The sequence below is a fragment of the Oncorhynchus nerka genome, linkage group LG20 (assembly GCF_034236695.1).
Source record: "Oncorhynchus nerka isolate Pitt River linkage group LG20, Oner_Uvic_2.0, whole genome shotgun sequence".
NCBI lineage: Eukaryota > Metazoa > Chordata > Actinopteri > Salmoniformes > Salmonidae > Oncorhynchus > Oncorhynchus nerka.
Genome location: NC_088415.1, coordinates 41,426,451 through 41,451,170, shown reverse-complemented (window position 1 = coordinate 41,451,170; position 24,720 = coordinate 41,426,451). Strand labels below are relative to the sequence as shown.

General features: G+C 46.0%; 1 protein-coding gene across 1 annotated transcript in view; it reads right to left on the bottom strand.

The window, feature by feature from the left end:
* Window positions 1-24,720, bottom strand: part of LOC115102554 (low-density lipoprotein receptor-related protein 1-like) — a 140,837-nt gene that overhangs the window by 61,831 nt on the left and 54,286 nt on the right. Inside the window, exons 4-7 of the mRNA XM_065005503.1 lie at window positions 14,130-14,249; window positions 13,453-13,581; window positions 12,611-12,717; window positions 12,127-12,280 (exon numbers count right to left, since the gene is read on the bottom strand). Of these exons, the coding sequence (XP_064861575.1) occupies window positions 12,127-12,280; window positions 12,611-12,717; window positions 13,453-13,581; window positions 14,130-14,249 (510 nt within the window). The remainder of the gene's footprint in view (window positions 1-12,126; window positions 12,281-12,610; window positions 12,718-13,452; window positions 13,582-14,129; window positions 14,250-24,720) is intronic.

The window sequence follows — 24,720 nt, the reverse complement described above, 5'->3', positions numbered from 1 at the left end:
ACTGGGAACTTTAGACAAGCAGAACGTGGAAAAAGACCGGGCTTTGAATGAAATGCTAAAATGGTGTTCTTTTTGGAGGCTGTGTATTGTTCCTCTCAGTATCTCCCAGCTGATTTCCCAGCAAGGGCTCTGACAATGAGAGTCTGTGTGAGAAGGCGGCTGGGGTGGTGGGGTGGGGAGGGTGGTCCCACAGAGACCCAGCTGTGGGAGGGAGGAGAGGAGGGATGGGGGCTCATGTGGCCTTGTGTTTTAACAGCTGCCACCATGCTTCCTCAAAGAGGGGAGAGAGATATCCTAATACACTGCACTGTACTCCATCAACCAGCCCCCGTAAACCAAAACCATTGTTAACCCACAGAGCAACTTTGAAGTTGGGCCACACTGGCCCATCCCACCCCCCTGTAGTTAGCCTATCCCAGCTTGTGACTCCAGCAGTTATAGCCTATCCCAGCTTGTGACTCCAGCAGTTATAGCCTATCCCAGCTTGTGACTCCAGCAGTTATAGCCTATCCCAGCTTGTGACTCCAGCAGTTATAGCCTATCCCAGCTTGTGACTCCAGCAGTTATAGCCTATCCCAGCTTGTGACTCCAGCAGTTATAGCCTATCCCAGCTTGTGACTCCAGCAGTTATAGCCTATCCCAGCTTGTGACTCCAGCAGTTATAGCCCATCCCACCCCCCTGTAGTTAGCCTATCCCAGCTTGTGACTCCAGCAGTTATAGCCTATCCCAGCTTGTGACTCCAGCAGTTATAGCCTATCCCAGCTTGTGACTCCAGCAGTTATAGCCTATCCCAGCTTGTGACTCCAGCAGTTATAGCCTATCCCAGCTTGTGACTCCAGCAGTTATAGCCTATCCCAGCTTGTGACTCCAGCAGTTATAGCCTATCCCAGCTTGTGACTCCAGCAGTTATAGCCTATCCCAGCTTGTGACTCCAGCAGTTATAGCCTATCCCAGCTTGTGACTCCAGCAGTTATAGCCTATCCCAGCTTGTGACTCCAGCAGTTATAGCCTATCCCAGCTTGTGACTCCAGCAGTTATAGCCTATCCCAGCTTGTGACTCCAGCAGTTATAGCCTATCCCAGCGGTGGAAAAAGTACCCAATTGTCATACTTAAGTAAAAGTAAAGATACCGTAAGTATATTTACTGATTTAATATACTTAAGTATCAAAAGTAAAACTATAAATAATTTCAAATTCCTTTATTAAGCAAAACAGACTGGCACCATTTTCTTGTTATTTTAATGTACCAGGATCATACTCCAACACTTAGACATCATTTACAAATGAAGCATGTGTGTTTAATGAGTCCGCCAGATCAGAGCCAGTAGATGACCAGGGATGTTCTCTTGATAAGTGTGTGAATTGGACCATCGTCCTGTTCTGCTAAGCATTCAAAATGTAACGAGTACTTTTGGGTGTCAGGGGAAAATGTATGGAGTAAAAAGGACATAATTTTCTTTAGGAATGAAGTCAAAGTAATCCAACATATAAACAGTAAAGTACAGATACCCTTGGTAACATGATACTACCCTCGCCGGTCCACGTTTCCTAGACTCCCATTCACAAGCGGGCGATGGGAGTTTCTTTTCGTCTTCTCATTTGTGGTGAAAGCAAGGAAGAGCAGTCTTTCCCTTGCTGCGTCTTTCTTCCCAACGCGGTTAAGCCAAAAACCAAGCCCAGATATTCAGAGGTGCGCTCTACTACGCTCCCATTGGCTAGCTAGCGTTGTCTCACTCGCAGGAGACCAGCGCAGAGACAGTGGCCTTTCCAAGGTAAGGATGGAAAGTGTCATTTAGGCCAATTATTATCATCATGTTTGGTAACATTTGCCCATGTGTTTATTTTCAGAGTTTCAATGAGTTGTAAAAATGTCTCAGAATTCTCCTGAATTTCCCTCAATTGAAGGTCAGCTAAGTTAACTTAGGCTACTTAACGTTACCAGCTCGGTACTTGAAGGTGTTGTATTATCATTTAGTAGTCTATTATCAAGTAAAAGCATCTGCTTATTATTCATGATTTCGCAAATATTTATTAGCTAATCATTCAGTCAGCCTTTGTTGTTAAATCAGTGGCTGAAATTTCGCGGGACGTGATATTCACTTCCGGACTTGGTAGGCTCGGAGAGCGCTCAAAGCTTTGTAGAACGCCTCTCTGAATAAAAGGGGCGTGGTTTTGGCTGAACCGCGTTGGGAAAAAGAAAGACCCTCCCTTGCTAGTAGCAGCCAGCTGGCTAAAAATCTTGAAAGCTAGCTAGCCTTTTTAACTTCCCACATCTCCATGTGAAATAATCAGACTTAAAAATGAAATAATATGCCCTGGAAAATATTCTTATACTTGCAAGTGTAACCTACAACATTATCACAGTTTGATATGCCGCTTTAGCGTGTTCACTCAAAAATAGAACGTCATGTTTCGGTCATGAAGAAACGACGCATGGTTTCAGTATTTTCCACCGTTTCACAACATCCTGGAATCTCTAGTTATTAGTTCTAAACTACATACATATTGGGGGAAATTCTAATAAAGCTACAATGTTACTTGGTTTATTGTTTGAACAAGTCGCTGAGATTATATTCGGTTAGCAATGCAAGTCACTACGATGCGTAGCCTATAGATCAGATCAAGGAACACTGCTGCCCCCCCCCCCACAGTTGCGCAAGGAATGACACCGCGCTTGTGTAAAGTCTGTAGACCCCTTCAGACACCACCAGATCCCTGCCAGGACCATTAAACAACACCACTATGCTGACCCTCGACACAGGGGCCCCACAAGGGTGCGTGCTCAGCCCCTTCCTGTACCCATGACTGCTGTTGACAGTGCACGTTAGAGCAAAAACCAAGCCATGAGGTTGACGGAATTGTCCGTAGATCTCCAAGACAGGATTGTGTTGGTACCCTTACCCAGATCTGTGCCCCAATACATTTCTGCAGCATTTAAGGTCCCCAAGAACAGTGGCCTCCATCATTCTTAAATGGAACTGGCCGCCCAGCCAAACTGAGCAATCAGGGGAGAAGGGCCTTGGTCAGGGAGGTGACCAAAGACCCAATGATCACTCTGACAGAACTCCAGAGTTCCTCTGTGGAGATGGGAGAACCTTCCAGAAGGACAACCATCTCTGTGGCACTCCACCAATCAGGCCTTTATGGTAGAGTTGCCAGACGGAAGCCACTCCTCAGTAAAAGGCACATGACAGCCCACTTTGCCAAAAGGCACCTAAAGACTCTCAGAATATGAGAAACAAGATTCTCTGGTCCAATGAAACCAAGATTGGCCTGAATGCCAAGCGTCACATTTGGAGGAAACTGGCATCATTCCTACGGTGAAGCATGGTGGTGGCAGCATCATGCTGTGGGGGTGTTTTTCAGCGGCAAAGAGGAACAGAGCAAAGTACAGATGAAAACCTGCTCCAGAGCGCTCAGGATGTCAGACTGGGACAGGACAACAACCCTAAGCACACAGCCAAGACAATGCAGGAGTGGCTTTGGGACAAGTCTCTGAATGTCCTTGAGTGGCCCGACCAGAGCCCGGACCTGAACCCAATCGAACATCTCTGGAGAGACCTGAAAATACAAATGGGGGAAACTCTGTTGTGAGTAGATTGATGAGGTGGAAAACTATTTAATCCATTTTAGAATAAGGCTGTAACCTAACAAAATGTGGAAAAAGTCTAGGGGTCTGAATACTTTCCAAAGGCTGTATATATTTTTTAATTCTATTCTTGTACTTTTAGATGTGTGTATTGTTAGATACTACTGCTACCCTCGCAATGACATCTGCTAAATATGTGTACGTGATCAATACAATTTGATTTGCTTTATTTCAAACACTACTAAAGTATTGGTGCAATTCCAAGAAGGAAATCAATTATTTACAATCAGCCGCCATGGTTTTGGCATATTTCTCCATCTCAGCTTCCCAAATGGCACCCTATTCCCTATAAAGTGCACTACATTTGACCAGAACCTTATGGGCCCCAAGCAAAGGTATTGCACTAAATAAGTAATAGAGTGCAATTTGGGACCCACACCATCTCATGTTCCAAGGGAGGTAACTGCAAATACATAGACTCATAAAAACAAGCCCGGGAGGACAGAGATTGAATGAATATAGATGAGCAAAACTAGTTTCCCAAACACAAACACACGCGTGCAAGGGACGTGTGTAGCAAAAAAAGTCTCGAGAGGAAATTGGCTGACGATTCAATTTCACTCTTTTCAAAAACAGCACTAGGAGGACGACACTCTAATTGACCTTTGAAGAAACGAAACAATCGAACAGCAGCACCAAAAGGTATTGGGTTGTTTGGGTGGATGTAATGAACATGAATTTGCACTTTTCTGCATTAGGAAGTGTATCGTTGTGGAACAGGTGGGACGCACAGACCCCCCAGCCCCCCTCTCGAGACAGCAGAGCGAGGCAGAGCGCGAGAGAGACAGGAGAGAGAGAGAGAGAGAGAGAGAGCAGAGGGATGGTTGGAGAGTTGAGGGTTGGGCAACAACATCATGGAAGAGTACTCTTTTTGTTACAGTGATTCTCTTACATGACCTTTCTGTTTCTGGGAAATGGAAAGTTATGTTTCATGGGTAACCTAACCACCCAGGCACTTCATGCCCTCAACGCACCACCTCACACTGGTGTGACTGTATGGCAAACACTCATTCACACAGTAACAACAGTTACATTATCTCAACTGACAGGTGCGGTTGGAGCCAGATGGAGAGCTCGCAGACAGAGCACGTGAGCGATTCCTCTACGCGAGCGCTTCTTGACAACCCGCTGCCATCGTGCCTGCTAATAAGTCACTGAAATCAGTCTGGTTATAACGTAGGCTACACAGTAAAGAGATACGAGGTTGTATGTGGGTGTTAGATGGCATGTGTGGCTTCTTCTCAATTGTCTCTTTGATGTCTTGTGTCCTCTCCTCACCTCTTTCTCAAAAAGTACTTAAAATCCTAAGCACTATTTCCAAGTGTCAACAGTAACTCTGAGTATCTGCATTTTGTAATTGGGCAATTCCACGGTAACGGAATTACAGTCTGGCGCAGCGGTCTAAGGTACTGCATCGCAGTGTTCAGGAGTCACAGCCATGTGTCATTTACCGGCCGTGATCCCAGAGTCCCATAGGGCGGCGCACAATTGGCCCAGCATGGTCTGGGTTAAGGGAGGGTTTGTCCGGGGGGGCTTTACTCGGCTCATTGCGCTCTAGCGACCCCTTGTGGCGGGCCGGGCATCTGCAGGCCGACTTCGGTCGTCATTTGAACGGTGTTTCCTCCGACACATTGATGCAGCTGGCCTCCGGGTTAAGCAGGCGGATGTTGAGAAGCGCGGTTAGGCATGTTTCGAAGGAGGCATGACTCGACTTTCGCCTCTCCCGAGCCCGTTGGGCAGTTGCAGCAATGAGACAAGATCATAAATCACAAAATTGGGGCGATTTAAAATATAATAACTCAAAGATGTCTGCAGAAAGAAGGGTGTGTCAGCTATGACGCCTAAAATAATTATTTTGGTTATTGAACTACAGGAGGTGAAGTTGATTTGGTAACGGAATTATGGTAACAGAATGACATCATGGGTCCCTGATCTGTACTGTATAGAAATGCATAATTATGGATATGAATGTCTCTTCTATCTTCTATTTCTTCTCGGTGATGTATCCTGTATAGGTACACAAAATGTAGGAATATGCAATAGCCTTCATTTGCATATTTGGGTATTATTCTACACACGGGCTATTATTGTATCAAGCTCTACTGTTCCTTACTATACAGTACTTTTTCTACTGTACTATTCTGTCCAAACTTGTGACAGACACCTATGATTGGTTCAGATTTGGTCCGGCCAGGGCGGACTGCTCAGATGCTTGTTACAGTAAATGGAAAGAGGGGAGGTGGTAGGTGTCATGTTAGGTGACAGTAAGAGCTGGAAGAGGTGACATTAACAAGAGAGAGAGAGCGAGCCGCAGAGAGAGATCCGCAGAGAGAGAGAGAGCCGCAGAGAGAGAGAGAGAGCCGCAGAGAGAGAGCCGCAGAGAGAGAGAGAGAGAGAGAGAGAGAGAGAGAGAGAGAGAGAGAGAGAGAGAGCGAGAAAGAGAGCGAGCAGCAGATAGCGAGAGCAGCAGAGAGCGAGAGCAGCAGAGAGCGAGAGCAGCAGAGAGCGAGAGAGAACACCAGAGAGAGAGAGCACCAGAGAGAGAGAGGGAGACAATTTGAACGTTGACAATTTGATTGTCATTTTTATATTGTAAATATCCAAAATAAGCTTTGGCAATATGTACATTGTTACGTCATGCCAATAAAGTGAGTTGAATTTTTTGAGAGAGAGAGAGAGCGAGAGAGAGAGAGAGAGAGAGAGAGAGAGAGAAAGAGAGGACAGAGAGGACAGAGAGAGCGAGAGAGAGCACGAGAGCAGCAGAGCGCGAGCAGAGAGAGCAGAGAGAGAGAGCGAACTTAAAAAATAACTTGTACTGACAGGAAAATATGTGTTCCTTTGCGCAATATATATCCCCCCCCCTCAAAATCCCCATATTACTCAGAGGAGATTTTCCCCACCCTTGACGAAGAGACGTGCCATTTCCAGGCCCAGGGAAATATGCTCATCTGTGGGGACACAAATGTGTGCACAGGAACACTACCTGATCTAACAAGCACACGAGGGGAGAGCTTTATTACAGGCCATAGTGTCTCTAACTGTCTTCATCTCCACCATAGAAACAACAGTGACAGCACCGTCAACAACAACGGAAGGGATCTGTTGCAGCTCTGTAGAAGCCTGGGTCTGTACTTTGTCAACGGTAGGTTACGGGGGGGGGGACTATTTGGGGAGATTCACCTACTGATCACCTCTTGGCCACAGTACAGTAGACTATATGATCACAGACATTGACCCTTTCTCTCTCAGCTCATTCACTGTCAAGCCACTAACATCTCTGTCTGATCACAGCCAAATGACGTTGTTCCTCAAAAGAACAGACATGGAAACAACCACACATTCACAGCCCAGTAAGCTGTACAACATCAGACATTCATACAGATGGGCCCAAAACAGCACAGAAGAATACCAGAAAGCAACCTGGAACCAAAATATCCAGACACTCTTCGATAACTTTCTGGATACCACATTCACTCACAGTAAAGAAGGCATCAATCTAGCAGTAAAAAATATGAACTCTATATATATATATACACTGCTCAAAAAAATAAAGGGAACACTTAATGTAACTCCAAGTCAATCACACTTCTGTGAATTCAAAACTGTCCATTTAGGAAGCAACACTGATTGACAATAAATTTCACATGCTGTTGTGCAAATGGAATAGACAACAGGTGGAAATTATAGGCAATTAGCAAGACACCCCCAATAAAGGAGTGGTTCTGCAGGTGGTGACCACAGACCACTTCTCAGTTCCTATGATTCCTGGCTGATGTTTGTCACTTTTGAATGCTGGCGGTGCTTTCACTCTAGTGGTAGCATGAGACGGAGTCTACAACCCACACAAGTGGCTCAGGTAGTGCAGCTCATCCAGGATGGCACATCAATGTGAGCTGTGGCAAGGTTTGCTGTGTCTGTCAGCGTAGTGTCCAGAGCATGGAGGCGCTACCAGGAGAAAGGCCAGTACATCAGGAGACGTGGAGGAGGGCAACAACCCAGCAGCAGGACCGCTACCTCTGCCTTTGTGCAAGGAGGAGCAGGAGGAGCACTGCCAGAGCCCTGCAAAATGACCTCCAGCAGGCCACAATGTGCATGTGTCTGCTCAAACGGTCAGAAACAGACTCCATGAGGGTGGTATGAAGGCCCGACGTCCACAGGTGGGAGTTGTGCTTACAGCCCAACACCGTGCAGGACGTTTGGCATTTGCCAGAGAACACCAAGATTGGCAAATTCGCCACTGGCGCCCTGTGCTCTTCACAGATGAAAGCAGGTTCACACAGAGCACGTGACAGACGTGACAGTCTGGAGACGCCGTGGAGAACGTTCTGCTGCCTGCAACATCCTCCAGCATGACCGGTTTGGCGGTGGGTCAGTCATGGTGTGGGGTGGCATTTCTTTGGGGGGGTCGCACAGCTCTCCATGTGCTCGCCAGAGGTAGCCTGACTGCCATTAGGTCCCGAGATGAGATCCTCAGACCCCTTGTGAGACCATATGCTGGTGCAGTTGGCCCTGGGTTCCTCCTAATGCAAGACAATGCTAGACCTCATGTGGCTGGAGTGTGTCAGCAGTTCTGCAAGAGGAAGGCATTGATGCTATGGACTGGCCCGCCCGTTCCCCAGACCTGAATCCAATTGAGCACATCTGGGACATCATGTCTTGCTCCATCCACCAACGCCACGTTGCACTACAGACTGTCTAGGAGTTGGCGTATGCTTTAGTCTAGGTCTGGAAGGAGATCCCTCAGGAGACCATCCGCCACCTCATCAGGAGTATGCCCAGGCATTGTAGGGAGGTCATATAGGCATGTGGAGGCCACACACACTACTGAGCCTCATTTTGACTTGTTTTAAGGACATTACATCAAAGTTGGATCGGCCTGTAGTGTGGTTTTCCACTTTAAATTTGAGTGTGACTCCAAATCCAGACCTCCATGGGTTGATCAATTTGATTTCCATTGATCATTTGTGTGTGATTTTGTTGTCAGCACATTCAACTATGTAAAGAAAAAAGTATTTAATAAGAATATTTAATTCATTCAGATCTAGGATGTGTTATTTTAGTGTTCCCTTTATTTTTTTGAACATACACAGTGGGGCAAAAAAGTATTTGGTCAGCCACCAATCGTGCAAGTTCTCCCACTTAAAAGAGTGGGAAAAATGAGAGAGAGAAAAATGATGAGAGAAAAAAATCCAGAAAATCACATTGTAGGATTTTTATTAGCAAATTATGGTGGAAAATAAGTATTTGGTCACCTACAAACAAGCAAGATTTCTGGCTCTCACAGACCTGTAACTTCTTCTTTAAGAGGCTCCTCTGTCCTCCACTCGTTACCTGTATTAATGGCACCTTGTTTGAACGTGTTATCAGTATAAAAGACACCTGTCCACAACCTCAAACTGTCACACTCCAAACTCCACTATGGGCCAAGACCAAAGAGCTGTCAAAGGACACCAGAAACAAAATTGTAGACCTGCACGAGGCTGGGAAGAATGAATCTGCAATAGGTAAGCAGCTTGGTTTGAATAAATCAACTGTGGGAGCAATTATTAGGAAATTAGACCAAAGTTCTCAATCGGTACAATATATATAGAGTACTGCACACACACACACACAACACTTACTTAAGTTTAAAAATAAGCTCAACTGGATACCTTAAATGAGGCAGTGAATGAACAGAGAGAAAGCACGCAGGGAATTCTCTCATATCATTACCACGCCCTGCAATGCCAAGAGCTGAGCAAAGAAAAGAGTCCCCTCATCCAGCTGGTCCTGAGTTCACAAACCTGTTCTAACTCACTGAAGCCTCAGAACATCCAATCAATCAGAATAAAACAAATTACAACACAAAACTACATTGCTTATTGGGAAACACAAGCACAAAGCAAAATGCAGTGCTATCTGGCCCTAAATCGACAGTACACCGTGGCTAACTATTTGACCATGGTTACTGATCAAAACCTTGACAAAGACCTGGCTCCCTGTAGAGGAAAGGCTGTGCAACCACTGCACAACAGCAGAACCTGAGACGGAGCTGCATTTCCTGACAAAATGTCACAAATATAAAACAATCAGAGTGTGTCATTTCCCCAAATTTGAAACCCTTATTGAAGGTTTCAAAGACCTCTCTGATGAGGATAGGCTACCCGTCCTGTTGGGGGAGGACGCAGAGCTGTGTGTTGGCAGCGCACTACATTGCTGCCTGCCATAAGTTGAGGGACAGTGTCTGAAAGACCAATCGACCTGCATGTCCTCTACTGTATGCTTATTGCTATTGTTCAATGTATGGTTATTTTGACCCTTGGGTATTGTTGTCCCGTTGACAATTTTGATTCTTATTATCATCATGTAGTAAATATCCAAAGTAAGCTTTGGCAATACGTACATTGTTACATCATGCCAATAAAGTACATTGAATTGAAAGAAGAGACCAGACACACAGACAGAAGGTTGTCCAGACTTGCGTTGAACACCAGAGGACAGAAAGATAAAGAAAACACTTCTGAGCTGAACATAACAGCATGCCAGTGGAAGAGAGGAAAGTAGCAGCTTGTGTGGTGCGTGGTGTGACTCCTATGACTTCCCCTTTTAGCCAATGAAATTGCAGTAACTCCGATCTGGTAACAGAATTCCCAGTCTGAATCACTTAATAATTCGTAAACAAACTTGATGTCAGTAAAAACAACATAACTAATTGGTAGGTCTACCATCTACCTTCACTTGTTACTTTCGTTAACGTTCATTATCCCTCATGAGGGAGAGACATTTGAAAATATCAGAAAGATGTGGGTTTTTGGTCATGGAATTACAAGGCAATGATTAATAAACTTACAGAAGGCAAATCATTTCTCCAAAACTAAGTGTTGATATTAGTTGTCAGGGGTTTTAGTCAATATTATTGTGTTTTGAGGTATTTCTAATACTTTAACTGGTAGTTTGACCAGAAATCAAAACTTTAGCTTATTCACCTTTTTTTTAGGATGGAAAACTTTGAAGAATGTATATACACACACACCTTCATTTCTCAAAAACATAGACTCTTAGTTGTCATGTGACGCGCACCTACGGATCTCACGTCGGTCCTCATGGGTACCTTCCCGTGGAAATGACAATCATCAGGTCGTAGGTTGTTCTCAAACTCTGTCCCACATTCTAGTCCTTCACCCAACTCATAACCTGTTTTCTTCATGTCTGTTTCCACCCCTCAGGCTTATTCTCAATGGAACACTTTACACACACACACACACAAACACCCACACCCGTACATTCCTGCCCACTAGTAATAGCACTCTGTCAGGGAGACACAAAGACAAACATCATGTAATGATCAATCTTAAATCCATATTAACAAGTGAGTTTCCCATTCTAATGCGTGTGCATGTGTGTGTGTGTGCATGTGTCGCCCAACAGATGACAGCCCTGAGTTAATGCAGGGCCTGTGGGCTGTGAGGACATTCAAACTGCAGGCCAGACATTCCCAAATAGCACTTCAATTCCTTTTTATAAGCGCACTTGTTTTGACCAGAGCCTTACTTTTGACCAGCCCCATGGGGGAAATAGGGTGCCGTTTGAAACAAACCCGCTGTAAATCTGTCCAATCAGAATCAATAAACGGGAGGTGGTTTATAATGGATCGCGGCTACTGGCTAACGCGCCAAACCGTACATTATCAACAGTGTGTTGGGGTCTACTTTATTGTGGGGTCGGCACATCAAGCTGTACGGCACAATGTGCCAGTTAACCCTCGGAGGGCATACTGTAACTACTCCTCTCTGGGTGATATTACTGTATATCAGCCACACTTTCATCCGTAGTGATTTAGCACCATGTCAGGGCAGCACTGTTCAGGAAGAGGAACCTGTATGGGAATAGAGCTGCGCTCAGCACTTCTGCTCTGAACTTTTATGCTGCCACGAGCAGGTTTCAGAGTCGGGCGCCGCCGGGTGGTTATTGCGTCACCTCTACTGTGTGTGCGTACGTGTGTGTCCGAGCGGTAGGCTAGTCGATGTATATATATATATATATATCTCCTCTCGATATCTCTACATCTTTTCTCTCTATATATATCTATACCCCTCTATATATCTATATCTCTACATCTTTGCGCTCTATTTATCTATACCTCTCTGTATATCTATATCTCTACATCTCCTCTCTATCTCTTTCCTCTCTCTCTATATATATATCTTTCCTCTGCACTCCCATCGGTTTCCTCTCTATATATCTCTTTCCTCTATATCTATATCTCTACATCTCTTTCCTCTCTCTCTATATATCTTTCCTCTGCACTCCAATCGGTTTCCTCTCACCTTCACCAGTGTCTGTCCTAATGAAAAAACAGGAGGGTGGCATAGGTCAAAAAAAGGACTGGTAGGTCGGCTCCTCTACACACGGTACAGGCTGTGCGTGTGTGTGCTTGCGTGCACGTTTATGTGTGTGTGTGTGTGTGTGTGAGTGTGTGTGTGTCTCTTCTACTCACGGTGCAGGCTGAGGGAGATGTTAATGATCCTGATGTCAGTGACAGTCTTCAGCTCTGGGATGGAGGCACACTTCAGATGGGTGTTGGCGGGCGAGTCGCCCACGTCGATCCAACAAACCGTCTCCTGGGCGTAGTTGAAATCCATGGCAGTGGTCTATTTTTGGACAAAATAAGCAGGTGAGGAATAATACATTGGGTTTTATAAAGCGCTTTAAAAATATATATTTAAAAAAAAGACACTTTAGAATAGTTTAAAATCCCAGAAGACATGAACGCGTTATATAACATTTATTTCCAATGGGGGTCATTGGGTGTCAGACAAACGGGACTTATTGAACAGATGGTGAGAGAGGGCGACAGTCGAGAGAGATAAGAGAGGCTGTGTCAAAGGGCACTAGGCTGGACACCGTCACTGTCGATACAGTATGTGTCCATAAACCAGCCAGGACACAGCCTGCTAAAAGTCTTCCAGAGAAGCGCTCACCTGGTTGGTGCTTATTGCTGGGAGGCGGGTCGGCATGCCGCTCAGAGACGTACAGCGGATGTCATTTAGGTTAGTGATCAGCAGCACCGGCAGCTGCTCCACAGGATCTGAGAGAGAAAGAGAGAGAGAGAGAGAGAGAGAGAGAGAGAGAGAGAGAGAGAGAGAGAGAGAGAGAGAGAGAGAGAGAGAGAGAGAGAGAGAGAAAAAGAAAGAGAGAGAAAAAGAAAGAGAGAGAGAAAGAAAGAGAGAGAGAAAGAAAGAGAGAAAGAAAGAGAGAGAGAGAAAGAGAGAGCGAAAGAGAGAAAGAGAGAGCGAAAGAGAGAAAGAGCGAGAGAAAGAGAGAGAGAAAGAGAGAAAGAGAGAAAGAGAGAGAGAAAGAGAGAAAGAGAGAGAGAGCGAGAAAGAGAGAGAGAAAGAGAGAAAGAGCGAGAAAGAGAGAGAAAGAGAGAGAGCGAGAGAGCAAGAGAGCAAGAGAGAGCAAGAGAGCAAGAGAGAGGGAGAGAGGGGAAGAAAGGTCACAGATTCATTGCATCGGTCTGACATCTCATCCCTGTAAATTAAATTGTAACAGCGTTATAGACGGTCACACCATGCAAATCTGATTCCCCCACTATAATGCAGCATGACAAGACTTCAAATAACAGACTCAAAGAGAAAAATTAAATCAAATGAATCATTGCGATTCAGTTTTGATATTTGAAATAAAGTCTAGCTTTGCTCTTTGGCAAGTTAGCACATGTAGACCTCACCTCTATCTGCACAATATGTTAATGTGACCCAGGAGGCTGTGGTGTTCGTGTGTGTGGTTGTATGCTCTGTGTGTGTGTGTGTGTGTCTCTCACCATTCTTGGCCTTGCAGGAGCGGTTGTCTGGCTGCAGTAGGTAGCCCTCCACACAGCTGCAGGTGTAGGAGCCCTCATTGTTGGAGCACGTCTGACTGCAGGTCCTGTACCCACTACATTCGTTGAAATCTGAGGAGGCAGGCAGGGTACAGTCAGTCAGCCATTCAGTGAGTCAGCCAGCCAGTCAGCGAGTGAATCAGTCAGCCAGTCAGTGAGTGAGTCAGCGAGTGAATCAGTCAGCCAGTCAGTGAGTGAGTCAGCGAGTGAATCAGTCAGCCGGTCAGTGAGTCAGCGAGTGAATCAGTCAGCCGGTCAGTGAGTCAGCGAGTGAATCAGTCAGCCGGTCAGTGAGTCAGCGAGTGAATCAGTCAGCGAGTCAGCCAGCCAGTCAGCGAGTGAGTCAGTCAGTCAGTGAGTGAATCAGTCAGCCAGTCAGTAAGTCAGCCAGTGAATCAGTCAGCCAGTCAGTGAGTCAGCGAGTGAATCAGTCAGCCAGTCAGTGAGTCATCGAGTGAATCAGTCAGCCAGTCAGTGAGTCAGCCAGTGAGTAAATGATTGAGTGAGTGAATCAGTCAGTCAGTTGACAGTGGGTCAGTCAGTCAGCCAGCCACTGGTCAGGCCTGGGAATGTCATAGGGCTACTGTAACTGCATGAATATGGCCAGGTGTCGGTCTCACCTTTGCATGTCTTTCCGTCCTGGCTGACTTCATAGCCGACGGTGCAGTAACACTTGGGCCCTTGGTGCGTCACAGAGCAGTTTCCCGTGCAGCCATGTGTGGCACAGTCTGGTCCGAGCTCTACCACAGAGAGAGAGAGAGAGAGAGAGAGACCATTTGTACATTGTTAAAACACTGTATATACACAGTGCCTTGCGAAAGTATTCGGCCCCCTTGAACTTTGCGACCTTTTGCCACATTTCAGGCTTCAAACATAAAGATATAAAACTGTATTTTTTTGTGAAGAATCAACAACAAGTGGGACACAATCATGAAGTGGAACGACATTTATTGGATATTTCAAACTTTTTTAACAAATCAAAAACTGAAAAATTGGGCGTGCAAAATTATTCAGCCCCCTTAAGTTAATACTTTGTAGCGCCACCTTTTGCTGCGATTAGAGCTGTAAGTCGCTTGGGGTATGTCTATCAGTTTTGCACATCGAGAGACTGACATTTTTTCCCATTCCTCCTTGCAAAACAGCTCGAGCTCAGTGAGGTTGGATGGAGAGAATTTGTGAACAGCAGTTTTCAGTTCTTTCCACAGATTCTCGATTGGATTCAGGTCTGGACTTTGACTTGGCCATTCTAACACCTGGATATGTTTATTTTTGAACCATTCCATTGTAGATTTTGCTTTATGTTTTGGATCATTGTCTTGTTGGAAGACAAATCTCCGTCCCAGTCTCAGGTCTTTTGCAGACTCCATCAGGTTTTCTTCCAGAATGGTCCTGTATTTGGCTCCATCCATCTTCCCATCAATTTTAACCATCTTCCCTGTCCCTGCTGAAGAAAAGCAGGCCCAAACCATGATGCTGCCACCACCATGTTTGACAGTGGGAATGGTGTGTTCAGGGTGATGAGCTGTGTTGCTTTTACGCCAAACATAACGTTTTGCATTGTTGCCAAAAAGTTCAATTTTGGTTTCATCTGACCAGAGCACCTTCTTCCACATGTTTGGTGTGTCTCTTAGGTGGCTTGTGGCAAACTTTAAATGACACTTTTTATGGATATCTTTAAGAAATGGCTTTCTTCTTGCCACTCTTCCATAAAGGCCAGATTTGTGCAATATACGACTGATTGTTGTCCTATGGACAGAGTCTCCCACCTCAGCTGTAGATCTCTGCAGTTCATCCAGAGTGATCATGGGCCTCTTGGCTGCATCTCTGATCAGTCTTCTCCTTGTATGAGCTGAAAGTTTAGAGGGACGGCCAGGTCTTGGTAGATTTGCAGTGGTCTGATACTCCTTCCATTTCAATATTATCGCTTGCACAGTGCTCCTTGGGATGTTTAAAGCTTGGGAAATCTTTTTGTATCCAAATCCGGCTTTAAACTTCTTCACAACAGTATCTCGGACCTGCCTGGTGTGTTCCTTGTTCTTCATGATGCTCTCTGAGCTTTTAACAGACCTCTGAGACTGTCACAGTGCAGGTGCATTTATACGGAGACTTGATTACACACAGGTGGATTGTATTTATCATCATTAGTCATTTAGGTCAACATTGGATCATTCAGAGATCCTCACTGAACTTCTGGAGAGAGTTTGCTGCACTGAAAGTAAAGGGGCTGAATAATTTTGCACGCCCAATTTTTCAGTTTTTGATTTGTTAAAAAAGTTTGAAATATCCAATAAATGTCGTTCCACTTCATGATTGTGTCCCACTTGTTGTTGATTCTTCACAAAAAAATACAGTTTTATATCTTTATGTTTGAAGCCTGAAATGTGGCAAAAGGTCGCAAAGTTCAAGGGGGCCGAATACTTTCGCAAGGCACTGTATATATATAATATGACATTTGTAATGTCTTTACTGTTTTGAAACTTCTGTATGTGTAATGTTTACTGTTAATTTTTGTTGTTTTTCACTTTATATATTCACTTTGTATGTTGTCTACCTCACTTGCTTTGGCAATGTTAACACGTTTCCCATGCCAATAAAGCCCTTGAATTGAAATTTAATTGAGAGAGAGCAAGAGAAACAGGGGGTCCCAATGAGAACAAACAAGTGGAAGGAAACCTGGCTGGATCCAAACGGAATGGTGCACACACACACACACACACACACACACACACACACACACACACACACACAGACCAGCAGACCAGCAGACCAGCTGGCTGGAGTGTTTATGGACATATTCAATCTCTCCCTTTCCCAGTCTGCTGTCCCCACTTGATTCAAGATGTCCACCATTGCTTTCTTGGGGGCAGGAACAAAAGTAACTGAACTCAAAAGGTAACTGAACTCAATGTGCTTTGAGAGGATATTTAAGGACCAAATCACCTCTACCTGACACCCACTTCAATTTGTTTACTGCCCCAATAGATCCACAGACGATCGCCATCGCACTGCAAACCGCCCTATCCCATCTGGACAAGAGGAATACCTATGTAAGAATGCTGTTCATTAACTATAGCTCAGCATTCAACACCACGTGCCCTTCAAGCTCATCACCCCGCCCAACTGGGTCCTTGACTTCCTGACGGGCTGCCCCCAGGTGGTGAAGGTAGGAAACAACAACCTCCACTTCGCTTATCCTCAACACAGGGGCCCCACAAGGGTGCGTTCTCAGCCCTCTCCTGTACTCTCTGTCCACCCATGACTGCGTGGCCATGCACGCAGACAGCCTACAGGGAGGAGGTGAGGACCCTTGGTGAGTGGTGCCAGGAAAATAACCTCATTCAACGTAAAAAAAAAAAAAAAAAGAAGAGTTGATCAGGGACTTCAGGAAACAGCAGAGGGAGCACCCCCCTATCCACATCAACGGGATCATAGTGGAGAAGGTGGAACGTTTCAAGTTCCTCGGCGGACACATCACTGACAAACTGAAATGGTGAAGGCGCAGCAGTGCCTCTTCAACCACAGGAGGCTGAAGAAATCTGTCTTGGCACCTAAAAACCTCAACATTTTAGTGACAGCATCCTGTCGGGCTGTATCACCGCCTGGCACGGCAACTGCACTACCCGCAAATGTAAACGCTCTCAAGAGGGTGGTGCAGTCTGCCCAACGCATCACCGGTGGCAAACTACCTGCCCTCCAGGACACCTACAGCACCCAATGTCACAGGATGGCCAAAAAAGGACAACACTGCTTGTTCACCACTGCCTGTTCACCCCGCTACCATCCAGAAGGCGAGGTCAGTACAGGTGCATCAAAGCAGGGACCGAGAGACTGAAAAACAGCTTCTATCTCAAGGCCATCAGTGTTAAATAGCCATCACTACCCGGCTACCACCCGGTTACACAACCCTGCACCTTAGAGGCTGCTGCCCAATATACATAGACATGGAATCACTTTAATAATGGAACACTAGTCACTTTAGTAATGTTTACATGCTGTTTTACTCATCTCATATGTAAATACTGTATTCTATTCTACTGTATTTTAGTCAATGCCACTCCGACATTGCTCGTCCTGATATTTATATTTTTCTTAATTCCATTTTTTAACTTTTAGATTTGTGTTTATTGTTAGATACTACTGCACTGTTAGAGCTAGGAACACAGGCATTTCACTACACCCACAATAACATCTGCTAAATATGTGTATGTCACCAATACAATTGGATTTGACACACACACACACACACACACACACACACACACACCACAGTCTCCTGGGTCATTTGAGGCCCTGATCGACAGAAGGGAAAACCCCAACCTCCTCCCAGAGAAGGAATAATGGAGGGTATGTCGGAAACTGGGTTAACCCAGAGATATACAGTACGGTCACCCTACCTGATCTCCACAGAGTTATGGGTGCGTGAGTGTATGGTGGTCTACAGTACAGTGACAGATGAGCTGATTGGGATGCAGGGCTAGTGGGCCTGTCTCACCGTAAACCTCCCACTACAGGCTCATACAGTAGATGTCGATATGAAACGACACATGCCGCAGTCTCCGCTCGCTGCAGTCTTCAGCAAGCTTCCTGAGAACAATCTCAAAACAGCCCTGATCATAAAAGGCAGGTAATGAGATATGTGGCACCAGCAAAGAACTGCCAAGAAACACAGCTAACTACACGCGCGCAAGGAAGTGAGTTGAACACTCAGAGTCGGAGCATCATCACCAAGCTTGCAGAGCATGGAATCCTCAAATAACCCCACTTCCTAGATGAGTAAACATGCGGCACCAAAGCAGATTATACGATCTTACGCAGTAGGGTTGAGTAGAACAGCATCAAAATGGGCGGACAGTATGGTATCGCACAGGAAGTGGAATCTTCTCAGTCAGTGCTCAACAATGGTCTGAATGAGAGGGAAGGGACGTCCACACCACAGCCCTGTCCAACCATGCTGAGGGGACAGCCAGAGCTGAAAGGGGACCATTAGCAGCATGGCGGAGCCGTTGGGGCTGGCCAGAGGAAAGAGCGGCGCAAACCGGGGTTGGACCCACTGAAGGGTCCTCGTTATGTAAAGCCTCTGGGGCACCCGGGGCTACAATGGCCCTTTTGTGTGGTCTCGCTGAGAGGAAGAGCCGCAGGCTAACAATGTGTGTGCCCCGGATCACACCTATTCACTGAAATCCACTGTGCCAAATGACTAACACTAACATTCACACAGAGGCAAACCGTGCCAATGAGCGCCAGGGTGCTACCTCTCCAAGCCAACATCAGCCCCAGGCCACCACCTCACCATCCTTTAGCCAGAGCCTCTAGCGTTAACCATCACAATCAGTACTGTAATACGTAGATATTGCCCGAAGAACCTCAATTCCAAGCGGTCTCTAATCTAAACATACATTACCATTCAAAAGTTTGCAGTCACTTAGAAATGGCCTCGTTTTTTGAAAGAAAAGCACATTTTTTGTCCATTAAAATAACATCAAATTTATCAGAAATACAGTGTAGACATTGTTAATGTTGTAAATGACTATTGTGGCTGGAAATGGAATATCTACTTAGGCGTACAGAGGCCTATTATCAGCAACCATCACTCCTGTGTTCCAATGGCACGTTTGTGTTAGCTAATCCAAGTTGATCATTTTAAAAGGCTAATTGATCATTTAGAAAACCCTTCTGCAATTACGTTAGCACAGCTGAAAACTGTTGTCCTAATTAAAAAAGCAATAAAACTGGCCTTCTTTAGACTGGTTCGATTACAGGCTCAAAATGGCCAGAAACAATTAACTTTCTTCTGAAACTCATCAGTCTATTCTTGTTCTGAGAAATGAAAGTTATTCCATGCGAGAAATTGCCAAGAAACTGAAGATCTCGTACAACGCTGTGTACTACTCCCCTCACAGAACAGTGCAAACTGGCTCTAACCAGAATAGAAAGAGGAGTGGGAGGCCCCGGTGCACAACTGAGCAAGAGGACAAGTACATTAGTGTCTCTAGTTTGAGAAACAGACGCCTCACAAGTCCTCAACTGGCAGGTTCATTAAATAGTACCCGCAAAACATCAGTCTCAAAGAACAACACTCTTTCAGGGAACAGTCAGAGTCAGAAACGGAATACATGCATGCAGAGTCAGTGGCCAGAGAATTACTATAGAATGGAAGTGTTTGTTGTGCCCCACTGTGCCAGAGAGGAGATGAGAGCAGAATACCATAGAAATAGATCGACTTCTATTGCTTTCATTTCCATACAGAACACTGCAACGAATAGACATTTTGCCACAGGCCTTGGAGTGTTAAAGTCGACAGCACCAATAGTGAAAAAGGCAACAGGACTCTTTCAACAGCAGTCTTCTTTCAGCCATTTAGCCAGGGTTAATGACCTGAGGAAACACGTCACACTGTTGTCTTGAGTCAGCGTTCAACAAGCATGCCGCACACACACACACACACACACACACACCAGCCTGAAGTGCTCAACAAGCATGTCAGAACGTCGACAGTGATCCTTTTAGTTCCACTGAGGATGGGCCGGCATAAGCCCTCCCACTAATCTAAATGTCTAGAAAACAACTTAGAGAGCACATGGATGGACTACGGGGGGGGGGGGGATCAGGAAGAGTTGTCTATGAATTCTAATGTCAGGGGTTAGGGAGACTTGTCTATAAGTATGCGATATGTGAGCCTGAACCACACACACACACACACACAAGTATGTGAGTGGAGGGGAGCTGGAGTGGAGCGAGGAACGGAGCTTGCCCAATTTGACTGGAGAGTGGAGCGAGATTCCTAAAGGCTGGAGCGTCGGCCTTCTCTCCCGCTCCAGTATCGCTCACTTCACCAGCTCAGGGCACGCCCCCGGCCCAGCATGCATTTGTAGTCTACTTGTGTGCCGCTATAGCTCCTTGCTTTATCTACTGTCATGGAGTTCACTAAATATTTCCAGAAAGAAACCGATAAAAAACACACAGGGGCTAAATCAAAGTGACTTACAAAGATGAGGACCAAGAGCAAGAGAGGGAGTGTGGTGATGGACTGAGGACCAAGAGAGGGAGTGTGGTGATGGACTGAGGACCAAGAGCAAGAGAGGGAGTGTGGTTATGGACTGAGGACCAAGAGCAAGAGAGGGAGTGTGGGGATGGACTGAGTACCAAGAGCAAGAGAGGGAGTGTGGTGATGGACTGAGGACCAAGAGAGGGAGTGTGGTGATGGACTGAGGACCAAGAGCAAGAGAGGGAGTGTGGTGATGGACTGAGGACCAAGAGCAAGAGAGGGAGTGTGGTGATGGACTGAGCACCAAGAGAGGGAGTGTGGTGATGGACTGAGGACCAAGAGAGGGAGTGTGGTGATGGACTGAGGACCAAGAGAGGGAGTGTGGTGATGGACTGAGGACCAAGAGAGGGAGTGTGGTGATGGACTGAGGAGCAAGAGAGGGAGTGTGGTGATGGACTGAGGACCAAGAGAGGGAGTGTGGTGATGGACTGAGGAGCAAGAGAGGGAGTGTGGTGATGGACTGAGGACCAAGAGAGGGAGTGTGGTGATGGACTGAGGACCAAGAGAGGGAGTGTGCTGATGGACTGAGCACCAAGAGAGGGAGTGTGGTGATGGACTGAGGACCAAGAGAGGGAGTGTGGTGATGGACTGAGGACCAAGAGAGGGAGTGTGGTGATGGACTGGGGACCAAGAGAGGGAGTGTGGTGATGGACTGAGGACCAAGAGAGGGAGTGTGGTGATGGACTGAGGACCAAGAGAGGGAGTGTGGTGATGGACTGAGCACCAAGAGAGGGAGTGTGGTGATGGACTGAGGACCAAGAGAAGGAGTGTGGTGATGGACTGAGGACCAAGAGAGGGAGTGTGGTGATGGACTGGGGACCAAGAGAGGGAGTGTGGTGATGGACTGAGGACCAAGAGAGGGAGTGTGGTGATGGACTGAGGACCAAGAGAGGAGTGTGGTGATGGACTGAGCACCAAGAGAGGGAGTGTGGTGATGGACTGAGGACCAAGAGAGGGAGTGTGGTGATGGACTGAGGACCAAGAGAGGGAGTGTGGTGATGGACTGAGGACCAAGAGAGGGAGTGTGGTGATGGACTGAGGACCAAGAGAGGGAGTGTGGTGATGGACTGAGGGCCAAGAGAGGGAGTGTGGTGATGGACTGGGGACCAAGAGAGGGAGTGTGGTGATGGACTGAGGACCAAGAGAGGGAGTGTGGTGATGGACTGAGGGCCAAGAGAGGGAGTGTGGTGATGGACTGGGGACCAAGAGAGGGAGTGTGGTGATGGACTGAGGACCAAGAGAGGGAGTGTGGTGATGGACTGAGGACCAAGAGAGGGAGTGTGGTGATGGACTGAGGACCAAGAGAGGGAGTGTGGTGATGGACTGAGGACCAAGAGAGGGAGTGTGGTGATGTCGCGTCCACAACTGAAGAATCATTGTGGAATCTGAAAAGACATCCCGAAAGCACGATGGTGTCCTTACTACACACATGCTAGAAGAAAACTAACGAGGTGGGTAGATAACTGTGTCAACGTAGCAAAGTATTTATAAACTAAATCAGATGTCTGAAGTTTCCTTCATTTTGTTTGTTCATTGGCATATTCCAATATTTCAAGGAGCTTTCCGTTTTGACTGGGTTATTTTGCCTAAAAACCTTCAGGCCTTACTTATAGATTTTTTCCCAAAAATGAATATTACTTTGTATCCGTGCCCAGCCTGGCAAGAATGGCCAAAAGGGTGTTTTAGCATCCCCAGTGGCTCTGCAAGTGTGGAGAGGATACTCTCTACTGCTGGCCTGCTCTCCAGGCACCATCGCATGAGCCTGAAGCCACAGACTCTGGCCAAACCGGTGTTTCTAAAAATGAATTCAAAAGGCACTGTAGCCTAAGACATTTTTGCGTTTAATTTGTATTTCATTCTAAGTAAGTCACAGCCAATATGCTCAATTTATAGACTATAATGATTTAATGCAACTAAATGTTGTTTAAATGCTGAGGGCTTTAGGTCCCTACCGGCCTAGTGTGTTGCACTCGCAAATGCTTCACAATGTATTTCTTGGTAGACTATAGCCTTGAAATAATATATCCTGAATAATTCATTTCCGTTCTTTCTTGGGCTCCCTGTGTGGCTCCTGACCTGTTTAGACTGTTTATATGCTGTTTAATATGACGTGTAGCCTATTTTAAATTATGAGCGTTTCTTACATTCACCTTTTCATGTTTATTATAATACATTTCACTCAAAATCATATGGATTTGTTCCAATACTTCAAAAGCAATTGGTAGTCCAGGTAGTTTTTTTCTGTGAGCAAGGAGCAGGATTTCTGACTCCTCAACTACACACACACAGACAGAGAGACACAGAGAGAGAGAGAGAGAGAGAGATGCTGAGTGCTCTCCCAAACAGGGAAGCACAGAGGAGGAATCCTAATCCTCCACCTGGACCCTATTCCCTATGTGGTGCACTACTTCTGACCAGGTCCCATATGGCTCTGGTCAAAAAAGTGGTGAGCTAGGGAATAGGGGTGCCATTTTCTGGAGCACAGTTTCCATGTGTTCGATGACATTCCACTGAGTCCGTTCCAGCCATTATTATGTGCCGTCCTCCCCTCAGCAGCCTCCACTGGCGTAGGCCGTTGTTTGCGGTCTCCGTGGAGGAATGGGGAGAGCCAGAGAGGGTGAGCAAACAGACCCAAAGACCGGCAGTATGTGCTAAACACACAGGAGGATTAACTAATAAGAGTGGCAAACAGCCACAGACTAGCTCGTGTACGCATGCATACTAATGACTGTACACATGAATGGACAACGCCATCGATCACGTGATACCAGTGGAGGCTGCTGAGGGGAGGACTGCTCATGAATGACGTCAGGAACGGAGCAAGCGGAGGTGGCGTCAAACACCTGGAAACCAACGTTGGATGTATTTGATACCATTCCACCTCTTCTGCTCCCCAGCCAGTACCACGAGCCCGTCCTCCCAAATGAAGGTGCCACCAACCGCCTGTGCGTGACACCGTTCCTTCCTGTGCGGAGACTCAATGGCACATTGAAGCCAAATGCAGTTGGTTAAGATGGCGTCTCATGGAGCCCTACTGTAACATATGCAGTTTGCGCTACTCCAGGAAGTGACGTTGCAGGCTAGCTCATTCCCTCTCACTGACTAACTCAAATTGACGGCTGACCGTTGTACTGCTGGGTGCCATTAGCAACTCAATTACCCTTATACAGTTGAGGCCAAATATATTGGCACCCTTGCACTTTTCTTAAATAATTTCCCATTTCTTCTAAAATAAGTTGACAATGAAGAAAAACTGTTGGTCTTCACACTTTGTCATTTTGTTTTTCAACATTGCAGAACCAATTATATTTTGTTACGTTAAGTTTAAAATGAAAATACATTTAAAAGTATTGGCACCCCATAGCTAGTACTTGGTTGCACAGCCTTTGGCCAAGCTAACCGCCAACAAATGCTCATTGTAGCTATAATAAGCTTGGTACCTTTCTGCGAGCCCTCTTCAGCAGAGCACATTTCAGCTCGAGTCATAGGTCATGGATATGGATGTGATTACGATCTGGACTCGGACACTGGCCACTCCAGAACAGTCCAGCGTTTCATCTTGAACCAATTCAGGGTGCTTTTGATGTGCGTTTGGGGTCGTTGTCCTACTGGAAGACCCACAGCCTTCAAAGAGAGACAGTTTTTGGACACCGGGTTGAACACTGAACATTTCACCAGATCTTGCACAGAGTCACGGCGTCCAGTCCCAAAGCAACGCGTTATCGAACCTTCCACATACATACACACGCGAGGGCACACCTGCACAACCTAGAATGTTCACGCGTACAGAAAAAACACAAGCAGTAATATTAACAGCATACAGGCTCATCTTTTGATTCCGTTAACTGCCACCAATAGCCTATACTGAAAGACTGATATTATCTTCACCAACAATCCAGGAATGAAAAGTGATAACAGAATGGGGCTTGTGGGTCATAAACCCAGCTTTACCACACCTTGTCCAGCCTAGTTCCTGACTAGCCAGACAGACAGAGAAACATGACGCAGCACAACCATAATGACAAGACAATAAACTCATTCTGGACCCAGAATCGAGCATACAAATTAACATGACGACTTTTCAAAATCTCTTGCCTCAAGTAGGTTTGCCGGTGCTTTCAATCGATTTTCCTTTAAAAAATGACTTGGAATTTATTATTGGTCCC